The sequence below is a fragment of the Euprymna scolopes genome, chromosome 1 (genome assembly GCF_053919585.1).
Source record: "Euprymna scolopes isolate OS-2025 chromosome 1, ASM5391958v1, whole genome shotgun sequence".
Classification (NCBI taxonomy): domain Eukaryota; kingdom Metazoa; phylum Mollusca; class Cephalopoda; order Sepiida; family Sepiolidae; genus Euprymna; species Euprymna scolopes.
In genome coordinates, this window is record NC_136482.1 from 192,766,228 (window position 1) to 192,785,923 (window position 19,696).

Consider the following 19,696-nt stretch of genomic DNA (forward strand, 5'->3'; position numbering starts at 1 on the left):
CTTGCACATTTTTTTTTATTTTTAAAAAGAAACTATAATTAAAAAAAACAGTCTCTTCTCAACATGACTTTTTTTAATTATAAAATAAAATAAAATTAAATAAAATAAAATTAAATAAAATAAAATAAAATTAAATAAAATAAAATAATTATAAAATAAAATAATTATAAAATAAAATAATTATAAAATAAAATAATTATAAAATAAAATAATTATAAAATAATTATAAAATAAAATAATTATAAAATAAAATAATTATAAAATAAAATAGCTAATTTGAAACCGTAAACAAACAGCCATGTTTTTTTTTTTTTTTTTTTTTTTTAATTTTTGGAGAGGAAATGGTTTTAAGGATTTTTAACCAATAAGGAGTGACTATAAAGGGAGGCCATTTGTTTCTCATTAATGTTTGCGATTGTTTTTTATGATACTGGATGTCGGACAAGTAAATTGATATTTACATTGGCTCCTACATTGTATTCATTTCTATATTAAATCTACCTAAGTCTTTGTCGTTCAACTTATGTGCTGCTTATTTGAGACATTTTATTTTACACTTCATTCCACAACGGTTGATAGTTTCACTATCCTACACATACAATTAGTCATACTCAGTAATGGCTGACAGAATGAGAAGAATCTACTCTCCTAGATGATATAAAGGATTCAATTTAAAATTCCATTCAGATTCCAAACTTTAACATTTTTGTATTATTTGAATGTTAATCTCAAAATGTGTCGGCTGATGTAACCTCTGATCTTCTTCTGGCACATCTTATTGAACTTTGGAATCTGTAATTTATTTTTTTTAAACAAAAATAATGAATGAATTTGCATACTTCTTGGTATACTGTCCTTTGTTTTTTTAACCTATAGTGAAACTGAAAAGCGATTCCAACGAACACAGAAAGAAAATGGTTTTAATTACTCTCTTTCCTTCCCCAGTTCATTGGAATTCGCTTTCCTCCTCATCCCACAAAGCTACTAAGTTTTCAAAGAAAGGAATGAACTCAACATTCTCCAACCGACAATAACCCAAAATGTAACACATACATGTGAAAGCAGTAAGCCATTGCGAATTTAGAAATTCCAAGAACGGGTCAATAAAATCCGTTTTCTCCAGACTTAACCAGCTTTACCTGAAGGTACCGAAGAATATCACTTAACGTTTTTGTGTCCTTTTTGGCCTGAAGGAGACAAGTTGCAAAAGAAAAGGGCTCAGTGACTCGCATACCAGCATCTTTCATCTTGTTGACACACGCTTACACACTAATGAGTCAGGAAAACAGAAACAAGCTACCACTTGTATATATCCACACACTAGGAACAAGATAAACCAACGCACATACATACACAATGCCACGGTGCCAAATACTTCTATACATATTACTTATACATTCACATTATCACCATATTAACATACACGTTTCTAACCCTTATGATTATTTACTTTCTTTATCAAACATGCATTTAATAATATGAAAAAAATATATATCATCTCTTGTATAAAAATGTTTTGTTTGTTTTTCCCAATTTTTGCATTTACAAGAGACTGCTTATGTTTTAGGTAGCACTTGCTACCTGGTGACCTAGTCACTAAAGTTTCATTTATTTCCATTTTTAATATACATGTCCGTATATCTTCTATTTTTCTTCCTTATAGCGAAAACAACTTTTATACCCAAATTAAATGTCAGTGTGGTCCTTGGCTCTACCCAAAAGACGCTATTGCTATCCCAAACTACTAAAACCAGGGACCATACTACCATAAGCATAAAGTTTTTGTGCTATATATAGGTATATAATTTTCTTTTTACGGACAAAGGGATTAATCTGAAGAATTACCGTGATTTCGGCGATTTCATTACACTGAGTTTAAGTAAACAAAAACAAAAAAGGTATGTGTGTGGGGGGGGGGCAACCAGCATTCGACGGTTTCGCATGACATCGAACTAACTCAACTTCCCCATCTCTATTCAACGCGGGAACAGGTCCGTATACTTTTCAAACTTGGCTGGTCAGTAAATAATAATGAAAGTAGGCCAACAATGGAGATTATTATCACGCCAACGGTTTTTACCCGGTTCGTTGTCGGTGGTGTGGTGGTGATACAGTCACCAATATCGCAGCACAGCAGTAGCACAGCATTTGAACATTATCAATTTAAAAAAAAAAAACGGGGTTCTTCATCTTAATGGTTAGAATCAAACTTTCTCAAAAAAATTCAACGGAGAGTCAAAGTTGTTCATCTTATGCAATGATTAATTGGTAAATTTTTACGACGTGACCAAGTGTAAACACCCCAACCTCCCCATGTTAAGAACGGCTTTTGGAATAAACACCCTCACAAACCTCGAGAGCCGTTCTAAATATGGGGAGGTTGGGGGTGGGCGCTGGGCAGGTCGTAAAAAAATACTGATTAATTTTTAATTTAATAATTCAGGGATTGCCAAATTATAGTTTCAAAAAGTGTGGGATCACTTTTCTAAATTAATTTAACGTAAAATGAGCACCTACTTTATGGCTACCTTTATTCGGGGAGGGGAGGGAGACTTGTTTTCGAGGGGTTTTCGGGTGTGCTGAAAACGAATATCGCATTTAAATTTTTCTGTAAATAAGTAGTTTTCCGGATATTATGCAATGTAATTCTTTGTTATAAGTGGTGGTTATTGTTGTACGCGCAAGCGCGCATATTTTTTGCCGGTTGATTGGTTTTGTGTTGGCCTACCAGATAACAATTACCAAATAAATACCCCCTTAAAAAATTACCAGAACCCTCCCAAAAATGGTGGTTATAAAATGGGTGCTCATTTTACGTAAAAAAAATATATAAAGTGATCCCCCACTTAAAACTAAGTTCTTCCTATCTTAAAAACTGAAATTTTAAACATTTTTGCTTTCAGCAGCGGCGCCGCTGAGCAGCGGCGCCCCGAAAACCTTTAATAGTAATTAAAAAGGATTTTTTTGAGGGTGGAAAGATACTGAACTGCACTTTTACCTAGAAAGGAAAAACAAAAAGTAAAAAGAAACAAAAATAAGACGATTTCGTTTCATTTCGATTATAAAAAAAAAATCAAGAAAAATGGAAAAATAAAAAACGAAATGTTTCGTTTAATATTTTCATTTCCGGTTTGATGTTTTGCTTTCTTAATTCAAATTCGAAGCAAACTATTTCCTTGGGCCGAATTACACCCATGGTAAGTAATCAGTCAAGATTACCCAGATGAGTTACTCTTCTAGCTACTTGAATAAGTTTTTAGTATTTTTACTTATTTTATAACCAACAAATGGCCGCAACTGGACACTTACCTACGTAATATTCTTTCCCCCTAAATCTTTGTTTTTCCGACTAATAAAATAAATAAAATAAACAGTTTTTTTTTCCTAAAATATTTTGCATTAAAAACCACTGCAAACGAAAAGGAAGTTATGACTAGATTCGTTCATTTGTTTAATTATATTAAATTCTTGTGAAATAGTATTTATTTTAATGTTTTTCTATGTATAACATTTATTTAAAAAAAAAAAAAAAAAGTTTCAAATTTACAACGCAAAAGAAAAAAAAAAAAAAGAAGCCCTTTTACAGTTTAAGGAAACTAAAATATGAAGAAGAAAATGGGACATAAGTCTTGTTACACCGGTAATAAGAATGCCACTTGATTGGATAGTGAAATTGACGTCATTTTATAAATAAAATGAAATATTGAAATTGACAATATTAGAAAAGAAAACAATATTTTTTCTATTAAATAATTTTTATTAAATACAAGAATTTAAAAAAAAAATGATTTTTTAGTAATTTAGATCTTTTTTATTGAATCCCTCCCTTGTAATTTTATAAATAAAATGACAAAGATAATTAGAAATGATATTAATTAAACGATATTGAAATATATAGAAAAAAATAATTATTGTAACAGAATTTTTAAAAAGTTAAAATCATATTTAAGTAACACAATTCAGTTTGCTATTAAAAGTGAAACATTTTAGTTTATTTTAAAATTAAAAAAAAATGAATTAGATCTCCAGTTATTACTATAAAATTTAAAAATTTAAATTATTGTAAAAGAATTTAATTACTAAGTATTTAATAATTAAAATATTTGTCTAAAAATAATAAAAATAATTATTTTAAAGAATTTTTTTAAAGTTAAGTCATTTGAGTAACAATTCGATTGCCTATTTATATAGTGAACCAATATTTTACTTTATTTTAAAATTTTAAAAAATTAATTAGATTTAAAAAAAAAAAATCGAAAAATGCAAGGAAGTCGACAAATTGCTAATCAGGTATTAACGCCGCAGGCAATGCATGAAATTGTTTGACAAAAAAAATTACTATTGGTCAGTTTCAATATCGCTTCATTAATATTTCTAATCATCTTTATTTGGTTGTAAAAAAAAAAAAAAGTGTTTTATTGTCAATTTCAATATCGTTTCATTATCATTTCTAATTATCTTTGTCATGTTATTTAGAAAACTATGCGGAAGTGATTCAATAAAAAAGATCTAAACTGCTAAAAAAAAACTTTTTTTTTTTTTTTAATTCCTGTATTTAATAAAAATTAAATAAAAATTGTTTTCTGATATTGTCAATATCAATATCTCATTCTATTTATAAAATTACGCCAGTTTCACTATCCAATCAAGTGGCATTCTTATTACCGCCGGTGTATCAGCATTTTTGTAGGAATTTTTGACACCCCTAACACGAAACTGCGAATAAAATATAAAAATCTCGTAATTTCTCTGTTAAAAGTGGGTTATTTATTTTCTTTATGGATTATACTTCCAAAAATAAACTATTACAGTTGTTTTAAAAGTAATAGAAATATTTTTTTTTAAAACAGTAATGAATTTTCCGAACTCAATATTTTTCAATTTTTAAACTTTAAAAATCTATCAAAATTTTTCTATTGATTCTATTTTTACGATATTTTCAGGGTCAATGTAAAATTTTATGTTCTTTCCAATAAACCGAATATAATATTTTAGACAAACGTTTTTTTTTAATTCACGCCCCCCCCCCATTTTCAAGTTTCTCTTAAAAAGTAAATAATTTATGTTGAATAGTTTTATATATCACAAATTCAAGAGAAAAGGTCAATAAATAATATATTCAAATTTAAAACAAAAAAAAAAAAACCGTTTTTTAGAAATTTACCTGTAAAGTCCGAAGTTTAAAACCTTTTTTTAAAAAAAAAAAAACACATTGTTTTTTTTTTTGTTGTTTTTTTTTTTATGAAACCTTGGTCCTTGCTCCTTTAATTGAAAAAAAAATTAGGGCTTGAATTACATTTTTCGAGGAGTTATAAGCTTGGAAAGATGGGGTGGAATTATTCACTATTTTCACGAAATTTCTGATACACCTGTAACATGACTTATGTCCCATTTTCTTCTCCATATTTCAGTTTTCTTAAACTGCAACAGGGCCGTAATTTCAACCATTTTTATTTAATTTTTTTTTTTTTTTTTTTTTTTTCGAACGCTCTCGGTCAAAATAGCCGAATAACCAAATATAGACTTTGGTGCTTACTTGTTAAGATAGAGTCGACAGTTCGATTTTGAAAAATATTATTTTAAGCAAAAACTTACTTATGTCGAAAATAGTAATATGCTAAAAAAAATTACGAAAATTCATAGAGTAGAAAATTATTTATAGTAAAAAGTAATTTTGGGTGAAAATTGCATTTTCCTATATGTAAACACCTTGAAGATTGCGAATACAAAGGAATACCCTTTTCGCACTGTACTGACTGACGTTTGGTTTTAGCCGATAGCGATAGACTTTTTTTATTAATTATTAAAAATACAATAGTTGTTTTACTCAACGAAATGTCGTAATTTTTGGATATATTACTATTTTCGACATGACACTTAAGTAGTAAGTACTGTTGTTTTGGCTTAAAAACATTTTTTTTTAAATCGATCTGTCTAATATTAACAAGAAGCACCTAAGATTTTATATTGTAAGGGTCAACGGAGGTAGGTATAACTTCGTTCTAAACTGAATATTTAAAATTACATCTCTATGAGCTCTTTTCAGTCCATATTCAATGAAGATGTTTATTCAGCTCGAAAACCATACAGTGTTTACCGATGTATTGGAAAATTCAAGATGGCGTCTGACTCCTTAACACCGTAAGTTTGGGAAAAGAGGTTATAAATAAAAAACTAGACAAATACTATTAAAAACCCGCCGAATATATGTCAACCTATGTCACGGTAACATATATTGAGCGAGCTTTTAACAGTATTTTATCCAGTTTTTTCATTTATAACACCTTTTCCCAAACTTACTGTGTTAAAGAGAGAGTAAGACGCCATCTTCAATTTTCCAATACATCGGTAAACACTATGGTTTTCGAGCTGAATAAACATGTTACATTGAATAAAAACACGAAAAATATATCCAGTTAGGTAGAAAAATAACTTAGCTTGCCTTTGATAACATTTATTTGTTATATATTTGTTTTTTGACAACTTTTTCGAATCTATGTGTACACTGTACAGTAATACAAACCACAAAACTTTAATTAAACTTGAAAATACAATTTAAAAGAAAAAAAAATATCGCGGATCAATAAGTGCACTTGCAGCACTGGATTTTCTTGAGTCGAAAACGCTTAAATGTTGTAACTACCTTTGTTTATTGTGCGTAAAGCAAAAGCATTACTCGATTTGTGTCAATAAAAGTTATTTTACAAAGAAAAACACCGTTGACAGTTGACAAAATGGACCGCATGGCCGCATGGTTTAATCGTGGCTATATGACGATGGTCACGGTTTGATCCAACGTGATAAGTCTCAAAATAAAGAAAAACACAGACGGACTTGTTATTTTAAAAATATGAGTTGATTAATATTCAGACTAACTTTAAAATATTTATAATATCTTTACTTAGAAAAAAAAAAAAAAAATCATACACAGAGCCATTTTTTTTTCTTACTCCGCGTGATGAAAACAAACTTTAATAATTATTGAAGTTTAAAAAAAGATTACACATTATTATTATTATTATTATTATTATTATTATTATTTAAAGTTTCAGTTTATGGAATATATGTGAATAGAGTACTAGACAATGTGCCTGAAATAACATTTAGAAACACATTCTTAACATGGGGAGGGTGTTTTGTAACCGTTCTGTACTTTAACCTAACAATTTAATGAACAAATACATAGTAAAAATTGAATTTAACTTCAAAATACTATTTTTAAAAAATCTCTGCATGAGCACCAGGATATCAACCACTTGGTGGGTGGGATGACCCTGTTTTTAAAGAAAGTACACCCGACTTAAAGATGAAACATAACCTGAATATTATCTCATCGCTTAATCATTTGTTTTATTTAATGTTTGCTAATTAAAATATAACTACACGAAATATTAAATTCGAATATCCTTCACAAAAGTTTTTTTTTGTTTTGTTTATAAGAATAAAAAGTTAACTCAATATTGTACAACAAAATAAAAAATAAAAAAAAATCTGCATTAAAATTTAATGAAAGTGTCGATTTTAGATTTGAAAAACAAAGTAATCAAATTTACCAAATTTATACTAACGATTCCTATGATAGTGTCAGTGTCTCATTGTCTACTGTACCTGTATTCTCGAGTGGCCTCTGGGCCTTGATAAGTAGTGACTCCTATGTAAAAAAAAAAAATTGTACAAACTCCCATGTAAACAATATAATTACGAAGTTAAATCTACCAGAGTGCATTTCACTTTTTTTGTAAACAAATCAAAATTATTGTTAAAAAAAAAAAAAAATCACAAGTTCGAAATTTGAAAGAATTTAAACTGTCGATTATGATTTTTCTTTTTAATTTTTCGTGTATTAAAATATTTGAAATTTACATCCAACAGAGATTTTAAAAACATTTATAAAAGTTTAGTCAAAGTAATAACCAAACAAGACAGTAATTATTAAAGTTGAGTTTATTTTTTACTGCAGAGAATGATCCGGACGTAAATAATAACATTATTTTTAAAAAGCCATTCTTAACATGGGGAGAGTGTTTTGACACCTATTCTATACTTCAACCTTACAATTGAATAATAAAAAAAAAAAACTTTAATTAAACTTGGAAATATGATTTTAAAAATAGCGCGGCGGATCACTCTCTGCACTAGCACCATTTTTTCCAATAGCCAACAAGAACAACAAATAAAAAGGGTATGCTCTGTAGTTACATTGAGCTTTATAAATGAAACAACATTTAGAAAGCTATTTTTTGTTTTATAACTATTCTGTACTTTCACCTAACAATTTAATAAACGAAGGATACCATAAAATTTGAATTTAACTTGAAAATACTATTTAAAAAAAAGGGTACGGCACAATGAGTGCAAGCAGTTATACAACAAATAAATGTTACCAAAGGCAAGATAAATTACTCTTCTACTTACCTGGATAAGGTTTTTTTGTGTTTTAACTTATTTTAAAGCGTTTATTAATACTTGAAAACAAAAAGTAGTGTCAAGTCTGTTGATTTAGAACAAAAGAAAAATAAATGACGGCTTCTTTGCAGCCATCTTGATCCTCGATGATCGCTCGAAAATCGTAAATTAAACAAAAATACTAGAAAGAAACATAGCTAATAAATGTCACTAATCGTACGAAAATGTAATGTCCTCCCAGTATTTAGATAGGTAGAAGAGTAACTTATCTTGCCTTTGGTGATATTTAAGTATTGTATATTTGTTTGGATGCTTGTGCACTTAACCACGCTATCTTTTAAAATAGTATTTTCGAGTTAAAGTTTTACGCTATTTGGGGGGGGGGGTTGTATTACTGTACACAGATTCGAGAAAGTTGTCAAAAGACAAATATATAACTAATAAATATTATCAAAGGCAAGATAAGTTACTTTTCTACCTAACTGGATACATTTTTTGTTGTTTTTATTTAATGTAACATGTTTATTCAGCTCAAAAAACATGCAGTGTTTACCGATGTATTGGAAAATTCAAGATGGCGCCCAAAACTCTCTTTAACATGGTAAGTTTGGGAAAAGGTGTTATAAATAATAAACTAGACATAATACTATTAAAAAACACCGAATATATGTCAACTTATGTCACGGTAACATATAATGAGCGAATTTCTAACAGTATTTTGTCTAGTTTATTATTTATAACATCTTTTCCTGAACTTACCGTGTTAAAGAGAGTGTCGGGCGCCATTTTGAATTTTCCAATACATCGGTAAACACTGTATGCTTTTCGAGCTGAATAAACATGTTACATTGAATAAAAACACGAAAAATATATTCAGTTAGGTAGAAAAGTAACTTATCTTGCCTTTGATAACATTTATTTGTTATATATTTGTTTTTTGACAACTTTTTCGAATCTATGTGTCACTGTACAGTAATACAAACCCAAAATGGCTTTCTAAATAACATTTCAGCACGGTTCAGTAAGTGCACAAGTACCTTTTTTTGTTTGTTTTTTTAAATACCCTTTCATTTATTTATTTAGGTACTAGTGAACTTATTGGTCCGTGCTGAAATAATAAAGTTATTATTTAAAAAGCCATTCTTAACATAGGGAGGGGAGGGTGTTTTGTACCTATTCTATACTTTAACCTTACAATTGAATAAAAAAAAAACATATCATAAAACTTTAATTAAACTTGGAAATACGATTAAAAAATAGCGTGGATCGGATCAGTAAGTGAACTAGCACCTTTATTTATTTTGGCTACGGTAAAATATGCGCTTAAAATTAAATTTGTTTTAATGAAATCAAAATGAAAGTAAAAGAATTCCCGTTTAAGGCCGGACAGGTACCGTTAGAATGTCGATTTCTTATGTCATTCTAGAGGGGGGGGGCGACAAAACAATTTATTACAAAAAAAAAAAAAAAAAAAAACACGCTCACCAAATGTGTTAAACGCGGATCCCAATGAAAAAAGTCTTGACCAACCACACGGTTCCGCCAACATTTCTTCGTCACTTATAAAACTATCGCTGATATCCTGGGTAGCTAAAGTCGCCATACTGATTTGAAATGTTTTGATTTTTCACGATGAACTAAGTTCTTTTTACTTTTCGAAAGTTACCAGGTACTCGTTCGACTTCTTGCCGGTCGTTTAGCTATCCGTCAAGAATGAAAATGAAAAATCCAATTTTTGTTGACGACGCATGCGTATTCGTTTCCTGTTGCACACCATGGGGAAAGAAAGAATCCCGAAATAAAATTAAGTCATTTTTGTTATTATTATTAAAACTATGTATAGCATAAAGATATATTGAAATTCAACTAAAAGTGAAACATGCAAATTTTATTTTTATAGTTTGCTTTTTAATTTGTTTTTCTTTTCTTTTTTTTATATATCACCTGAACGTTCAAGTCAATTAAAAGTTGATAAACACAAAAGAGTTGTCTCCCATGGTTGGACATTTTGTCCGAATGGCTTTAAAGTAAAAAAAAAACAAAAACAAAAAAAAAAACATGATGTACTTATTTAAAATTCTTCCTAATTAAGGAAACAAAAATGCACAAAATCTCTAGTGCACGTACTCCTCCTGCAATGAAGATGTCATATTCCAAAAATCACGTAAATCAAGTAATTTTTTTTTTTTTAAATAAGAAAATTAAATTTTATGAGTAAGCCAAAATGTTATTATCTCACGTTCCTAGCTTGAAAAAATGGGGGGGGGGGCTGATAAGTCCACAATAATTTTAACTTGTGAGATCAGCTATTTCACATTAATTGCTTAAAATCGTTTGAAATGATTTTTCTTATAAAAATAAAAATATTTTATCAATTTACATGATTTTTGGAATATGATATTTTCGTTTCGTGATGGATATGTACATCATAAACATTTTACTATAGTTTTTTTTATTATTAGATTGAATTCTAAATAAGAACAAAAAAAAACAAACTAAACTACATTATGTTTCAGATTTTATTTTTTAGATAAAGATTGCTTATTTGAATTATTCAGGCTACTATTCTCATCAGTTTGCAATGATAGTCTTCTGAGGGTTGGAGGTTCAATCTCCAAGACCAGAGATAGAAGCGAAAAATAAAATAAAATAAAAGCATTACTTAACAATTCTTGTCAACCCAAAGTGCATTTTTGGAGAGCTAGATTTTACCCCACATTAAAATCTATCTTGTGCATAACTGCCCTCGTGGGGAGGTAAGTAAATCGGAACACTTCATAACTACAGAAATGAGAATAATCTAACCCTATGGGATTGTTATAAAAGGTTCTGTACTAAATTCTATTTCAGTTCATGAGTTTGATATAAAGATTCTTGCGTTTAAAAAGATGTGTACCGACTGAATCATTTTGTGATTTTGATGAACACTAACAAGCAAATGACTTAAATTGCTACTTTTTTCCTTTCTTTGCTGCGTTTGTATTTGCCCTCTTTGTCACTCCCAAAAGCAAGTAAGTTTTCACAGGAACATATTAACTTAAAATATTTTCAATTAATGAAAACCGCTTCAAACCCCAAAAGTGTTAGGTTAAAAAGAAAGTACTTGCAGAATTTTTAATTTTGATTTCGAATGATGTATTTTAAAATAAGTTTTCATTATGATATCTTTACTTTATATATCATTTTAAACAGCATTTTTCGCTCTTGTTGCGGACCAGCATATAAAATACCCTAACTCTCTACAAGAAAAAATAATGAAATGAATTGAATGAAGGAAACAAAGAACTCAAATGCTGGAATAAAATAAACATGTCGTTTATTTTCTGTTGAGAAATGAAAGTCTCCGGTGTACACGTGTTCATTCAGCCGTTGACGACTACGCGCGTGGAAGGAAAGGGGAATGCAATAGAGAAACGCGAAGTGACAAGCCGGCTTGTAGAAAGAGAGGGTTAAGCTCAGTAGAGCATCGCGCACATGTCTATTTTGATGGACCAAAGGCGAAGGGGAGATAGAGTGACGTTAGAGCATGCGGTCGGTTCGTCGACTAAGCAGCTCGAAGGCTGGTTCGGACAAAAAAAAGGTAGTTGACAGGTTTTGTTGACTTTTATACTGGAGTTAGTGTTCTGGGTGCGCATGTCTGGCTTTCACTTTACAGGAAGTGACGTTTCGCATGTGTACGTACTTGTGTGCGTATATGTGTGTACGTTAGCGTGTGTGTGTGCGCGTGAATGTGAGTGTATATACGTGAACGTGAGTATATGTACGTGTCTGTGAGTATGTGCGTGCATACATGTGGGTGTGTGTATGATGATGTGTATATGCATGTGTGTGTGTGTGCATACGTGCGTGCGTAAATGTGGGCGTGTATATGTGAAGAAAAACATGTTTGAACACTCTATCCTATCGTTTAAATTACAATCGTTTTAAAACAATTATGTCTTCTTTTCAGGACGTTGAATACAATATTACAGCTCGTGATTTCAACAAAGCGTTTTACCCAGAAACCAGTACTGAACACACAACACAATGGTGGTTTAAGAAATTTTGAGGCAGCGACAAGAGTCTTGAAGACAATAATCATAGTGGACGGCCATCGGATGTGTACAATGATCAATTAAGAGCTTTAGTTGAAGCCAATCTATGCACAACTGTTTGAGAACTTGCTTCTGAATTAGACGTAACATATACGACAACTTCCAACTACTTGATAAACGGGTGCCTCATGAATTAAACGACAACCAAAAGAAATGCCGTTATCAAATATCATTTTCTTTTCTATTACACAAGAGCGACTCGTTTCCTGACTGGGTTGTGAATTGCAATAAAAAGTGGGTTCTTTATGACAATGCGAAACGCTCAGCTCAGTGGTTAGACGCTGACGAAGCTCCACAACACTTCCTGAAGTCAGAGTTGCACCAAAAGAAGGTCATGCTGACTGTTTGGTGGCCTGCGACCGGTTTTATCCATTACAAGTTTTTGAATGCAGGCAAAACCATTACAGTAGTGAAGTACTGTCAACAAATGGATGAAATGATTACATGTTGTTAAACTGATTCTGAAGAAGTTGAATAAATTGAGTTATGAAACTCTGCCTCATCCACCATACTCCAAACCTGTGTTATATCACATAGCCCTCCATTTTTGCATGAATAAACCAGAAACCAGCAAGGGCAGCAACAGTGACAATAATGGCAATACTAAGACAAAACCGTTCGTTGATACAATGCAAATGAACTCACTAAATACAGACAACAACTTCACAGCCCATTTCTTCATGTACCCACATCAATAGAATAACTTGCACCTCACTTCAACAAAGAAAACTGCCAGAGAAGGCCACACATCAAAAGAAAAACCAAAATACAAAACACAAACATCACAGTAAATGCAACTCCTGCAGCACATAAACACGACTATTTCACAAAACACTGCCACTGTACAACACCGACTAGATTACATTCACAATTTTATTAACTTTAAATCGATATAACACATGCATACATACACCAAACAGCCGATACTATGCAACACAATAAAGCACAAAAAAACAAACACAATTAAAAGCAATTAAAAACTCTCTTTGCTCTCTGCTACGTCCGCTTCATGACTATAAAAGCATCAGTCTTTTCGACAACCGATAGATCAGCCCTAGCGTGCCGTGCTGTGAACTCTGCTTCGTCATCAGCCAGCAGCTAACCCCTTGTTAGTGACACCAGATGCTCAAATTACCACACATAGCCAACATCACCATGCCGCTGTCATCTCACCCGCGATCCTGACATAAGCCCTAAAGATAAAAACCCTCCGGCCAACGCTAGATCATCATCTCTCACCAGCCCCTTGCGAGCAATATCAGCTATCAAGTATTGCAGTACGCACTAAGCCACATTCCTACCATCACCGCCCCTCATCCAGTCAGACCAAACTCAGATCGCTGACAATTTTATTTCAATGCCCGACCAACCTTCATAACGATGACGCCATAAATCTCTGATTTGGTGGAAATAAAATATATATAAATTTAACCTTACTCAGTCGTTTGTATTTTGTTTTTGCAACCATATGCTTGTTTATTACGACTGTCACTTATCAACTATCACTTTTTGAAGCATCCTTTTCTGTGTGAGAAATGCTTTGAAAACCTAAGCGATATCAAAAACGCCTTCAGTGACATAATCGCCACCAAAACGCAAGATTTTTATGTTACTGGCATAAATGCACTTGTTTTGCATTAGCAAAACTATGTTGATTCTGATGATGCTTATTTTCGATCAATAAATTTTTGTTTGAGCCAAGATGTGTTCATCTGAATTTAAAAGTTAAAAACTGCACAAACTTTTCTTGTCAACCTGATAACAAATCTATGTCATAGTAACAAGTCAACAGTAACCAGATGAGATTTTCCCCAGATGACACCTGCCAACTACACCCCAAACAGGACCCTAAGAGTGTATGCCCAATTACTTCTCCATCCCCTGTACCTTTAGCCGGTGGCCGGGGGGGGGGGGTGACCAAAGCGAAACAAAATCTTCAATGGCTCACATACAAGTTTTCTTCACACATTCTTAAATACTAGCGAGAGTCAAATGAACAAAAACAAACTGTTACCCACAACACGTACTAACAAGAACAAAGTAAACCAACACACACATAAACACACACACACACACAATGCCATACTGCCAAATACTTACACATATTCACACTATAAACAATGTGATTACTAAACTCAACTTCCAGCTAAGCTAAAACACAAATGGATCAAATAACTATCCTCTTTGTTACTGTTTTGTTTCGATATGCTTTCCTCTCCACTTCCAAAAGCAACTAAGTTTTCACAGGAACATGCTAACTCAAAGTCTTTTCAACCAGTGAAAATCGTTTTAAAGCCCAAAACTAACAAGTCTTTGTTAAACTAACCAAGCCCATAAAAACATAAAAACAATGACCTGGTTAACAAAATCAGATTTCTCCAGATTTTTCCAGCCTGCATACCTGGAACAAAATTGAAGAACTCCCGCATGCCTTTGGCATTAGGAGGCAAGGCGAATAGCAACCTTCAATGACTCATGTATAAGTTCCATAAGCCCACGCACATCTATACAAGCATTAACAAGAACAAGGTAAACCAACACACATACATAGTGTCAGACAATCTATTATTTATATACACATATTATTTACACTACGAACACATTGACCTACACATTTCTAAGTTTTGTGACTATTTATTCAACTTTTTCACCAAAAAAAATTTTCATAAATGAAAATTTACTGATTGAAAATAACTTAGATTTTAGAGATAAAAATGCTTTGTTTTAAAATTTTGTTTTTTTTAACTTTTCATTTACAAAACTCTATTCATATTTTAGTTAGCACTTGCTAATTAGTAACCCTAATATTCTTTAGTGCTGCATTTATTTCCATTTTTCGATGAAGCATGCCTTGATTAGTGTTGGGATGATTAATCTGAATCAGGAATTGCAAATATCAGAAGTGTTGCAATATTTTGGTTCTATAATGGGGTAGTTATTTAATTGCCGCCCACATCGGCAATATTTGGCACAAGGCCTGGAAAGTGGGAACCCCGCAGGCTCCCCTAAAGGAGGGGCACTCCTACAATTTTAAAAATTGCCTGAGTAACCCCGTCGGCATTCCCCGGTCGGGGCGTCTCAGGCAGCAAGCAATAAACTTGCCCCACCGGAAAGCCCGGTGGCAAGGCCTGAGAGGGTGGACCTCCTAGGTATTACCCAGGCGGTGTACCTCAGTCCAACAGGTGCTGGGCCGGTTCCCGGCCCCTCACCTGTTGGGCTGAGTGTCAAGTGACGAATCCTTGACGTGTACTACCCTGTCTCCCTGCAGCCGAAGCCGCTAGGAGACACATCCCATCATACAAGGTTCTATAATGGGGTATGACCCCACACAGTCGGACGATTCTATTTATAAACGATGCTGCTAAGAACTGACGAATCAAATTAATTCACGTTCTGCTACCAACCAATCCGAAACCAGAATTGCTTCATAAATATTAAACCTTTTCTGGAGCAATTTCACATGTTCTTTTCCGTCTCGACACGGTAAGAATATTTTGTTCTGTGGAACTGTCTACTACAAACAAGTCACCTCCCAGGACTTGTGTGTAACAGTGAACCATCTGAAACTCAAAATGGCTTACGCTTCTTGAAGAAGTTTTTGTGCTATCAATATTAATGCTTCTTCATATTTTTTTTTTATGTTTTTCATATTATGCATTTACTTAATTGACACTTTATACACTTTACAAATAAGAAAATTGATATTAAACTTATATAGGGTGTTTTTTTTAGAGTTGGCAAACTTTAAATTAAAATAAATCAAAGAAAAATATTTTTATTATACAAATATAAAACTTCACAATTTTATCAAACTCTTGGATAAAATATATAAAGAGAAAACATTTAGAACTTTATAATAAAAAAAAAATTTATATTTAAATGTACCTCATTCTATAAACTGAAGAATGAAATTTAGGTATTTGTTCCTGTAACTAAGAGATAAAAAGGATAAAAAACACAAATATATGAGGGGTGTGCAATAAGTAATGCTCCTGACCCATTTCCCATAGCAGTAGAGCAACGAAACTTGGCACAGTTATTAGTCTTTCTCTACAGAGGAACCATCCAGAGTTATGCATTTCTCCCATTGTTTGATGCAGCTCTGGAGACCGTTTTTGTAAAACACCCAAGGTTGGTCCTCTAACCATGACGTGACTTCAGAAATCAAGGCTGCATCATCTGGGAAACGCTTTCCTTTCAAAAACAACTTCATAGCTGGGAAGAGGTGAAAGTCAGAGGGTGCAAGGTCAGGAGAGTAGGGAGGATGGGGAAGGATTTCATAACCACATGCCCGTGCTTCTGATCTGGCGACATGCAAGTTGTGGACCGGAACGTTGTCTTGCAGAAGGAGGGTACCTTTGCTGATATTGCTCCACCTCTTGATTTTGATAGCTTTCCTTAATTTCCTCAAAAGTGAAGCATAATAGGCTCCTATAATTGTGGTACCCTTTGCCAGGAAATCTGTCATCACTACTCTGTCCTGGTCCCAGAAGACTGTGAGCATGACCTTGCCAACGGAGGACTACACCCTTGCCTTCTTTGGAGGTAGTGAGTCCAAGTGCTTCCACTGCATTGACTGGGCTTTGGTCTCTGGATTATACCCAGGTTTCATCCTGTGTAATGAGTCTTTTGAAAAACTTTAACTCATCTTCTTGGCACATCTCCAAATTCATCCTCGAGCACTCGACGCGTTCTCACTTTTGGAATGGTGTGAGCAACCTGGGAATCCATCTGGCAGACACCTTATGCATATGCAAATGGTCATCAATGATAGTTTCCACAGACCCTGTACTAATCTTGACATCTTGGGCTATTTGGCGAATAGTAATGCACCGATCTTCCAAAATGCCAGCCTCAACTTGACAGACAGATGCCTCATCAATGGGGGGACCAGGTCTGGGAGCTGTTTCCAGACTTCCGGCCATGTTTGAATTCACGATGACAGCGTTTTACAAGGTCATATGATGGGACATTATCACCATAAGTTTGTTTCATTTCATCAAAAGTCTCCTGTGGTGTGCGTCCTTTCAAATACAAAAACCGGGATCACTGCTCGACATTCAACAGGCTCCATTTCACACCTGACTCAGTTCAAACACCTGCAAAACAGAAACCACAATTAGTTCAGAGCTGTAATTTGCCACATAACCCATAGAGATATAAATCATTGCACATGCAAAATTTTAGCTAGATCAGACAACTGGAAGTGGGTCAGGGGAATTACTTATTGCACGCCACTCGTATATTATCAAATGCTTGCATAAATTACTTTTCTGCTAATATTGATAAGGTTATTTGTGTTTAAACTTATTTTAAAGCGTTTTTAGTTCAAAATAAACCTAGTGTCCACTGTTAAGTTAGAATAAAAAATGATCATCTATAAGCCCTGCACAAGGTTCCTTGGAAGTTACTCAAAATTGAAAATTACACAAAATGTTGGTAAAAATAAAAAGATAAATATCAACAATCATGCGAAAATGTAATGTTCTTAGCAGTATTTTGTTTAATTTTCGATTTTTGAGCCATTATATTAGATAGGATTAGTGAGAAGAAAAAAGTTAGAATCGGCTGGAACTGACGGTCATTTTATGTCAAATTTATATACAAATCTGATTTCTTATCTGAAATTCTAAAATAATTGTTTTTTTTCTTTCGACCATATAATCATTTAAAAAAAGGTAAAATCTCATTTTGAGGGAGTTATTTAGCTAAAGGTGTTAACTTACAAATTCTTCTTCACCATCACCACCATCATCATCATCATCAATAATAATTTGTTTTTATTGCTTTTACAATAAACCAAATTAATCTAATAAGCAACCAAATCTTTATATTTGGGAGAAAAAATATAAATATTATTTCATAAAGAAAAAGCAGAGAATACTTAACAAGAGTCCCTTTTGCTTTCACATTGTTTTTATGTGTGTACTCAGGTTTCTTATTCTGTCAAAAAGCACCAAATTGGGGTTCTCTTCACTAGACGATCGCATAACTCTAAACCTCTGTTCTTTTGTTTACCATCATTTCCAACTTGCATCACAGGTCAGAATCTGGGTTGCTTTCTCCTACTTGCTTTTTCCAGGAGTTTCTTTACTTCAATTCTCATTCTTGTTTATTCTGGTGTTGCCCGGTATCATCATTTAACACTAGGCATCCGTCACAAGTGATTCAGTACAAAACTGATATGCATCTAAGAAGTTCATTATACAAAAGCACTCAACAAAACAAAAAACAAGCTTTACAGCCATTTGACAATTCTTTCTTTATAGACATTTCAGTGTTTAATTTAAAGTTGTCTGAGAAATACTAGGAATATGATTCCATTAAAATGAAGAAAGACTCCAAACTGTCATTTTTCTGATCAAAACATGAGTAGGGAGGAGAGGGGGGTATTAAAAGACATTCACTTTAATAGGCCATGTATTGTGTGCACTATTTGTAAAACAAATAAATGAATTCCAGAAATGTAACATCTATTGTGCAAGTTATTGGATGAGTAAATATAATATTAATGTTATAGAATTCAAGATATTGTGTACAAGGTATCAAGCTCTTGAGGTGAATGATAAAAAAGGGTGTGCAAATGCGGGTGATGTTGGTGGCTTTCTTTACAGCTGATGGTGTTCTTTTTTTTTTTGTAATGATATGAGAGAAATTAATTTGCGAAGAAACCAACATTGATGCAAAGTTCTTTAACTGAATTGGGGGGGGGGGCAAGAAAAAAAAGAAGGAAAATGCAGTCGAAATATAAAGAGGGGGAAGAAGAAAGAGAGAAGTGAAGACAAAAAAAGGTGGGAAAAAATAAAAGGAAGTAAATGAGGAGGAGAAAGAGGAGGAGGAGGAGAGAGAGAAAGAAAGAGGAGAGAGAAGCTAGAGATAAAAGGAGGGTGACACAGATAGAGGGTAAAAAGAAAGAGGCGAAGGAAGGAAGATAAAATTAGAAATAAAAAAGAAGTGAAAGAGGGGGAAGAGGGAAAAGAGGAGGAGAGGAGTTATAGATAAAAGGAGGAAGGGACACAGATGGAGGGAGAAAGAGAGAGGTGAAGAAAAGAATGTAGAAAAAGGTGGAAAAGAAAAGAAATGGAGGAAGAAAGATGAGAGAGAAAGATGAGAGAGAAGGAAAATATACACTTCTTAAATCACTTGTGTGTTTTATTGTCTTTCAAATATTTCAAAACAAACAATAAAAATTAATT

At 32.6% G+C, this 19,696-nt stretch overlaps 1 protein-coding gene across 1 annotated transcript in view; it reads right to left on the reverse strand.

The window, feature by feature from the left end:
- LOC145278625 (serine/threonine-protein kinase Chk2-like) overlaps nucleotides 1-10,383 on the reverse strand; it is an 85,356-nt gene extending 74,973 nt beyond the window's left edge. The window contains exon 1 of the mRNA XM_080130675.1: nucleotides 9,892-10,383. Within this exon, the coding sequence (XP_079986801.1) occupies nucleotides 9,892-10,009 (118 nt within the window). The 5' untranslated portion in view covers nucleotides 10,010-10,383. The remainder of the gene's footprint in view (nucleotides 1-9,891) is intronic.
- Nucleotides 10,384-19,696: the final 9,313 nt, after the last annotated feature.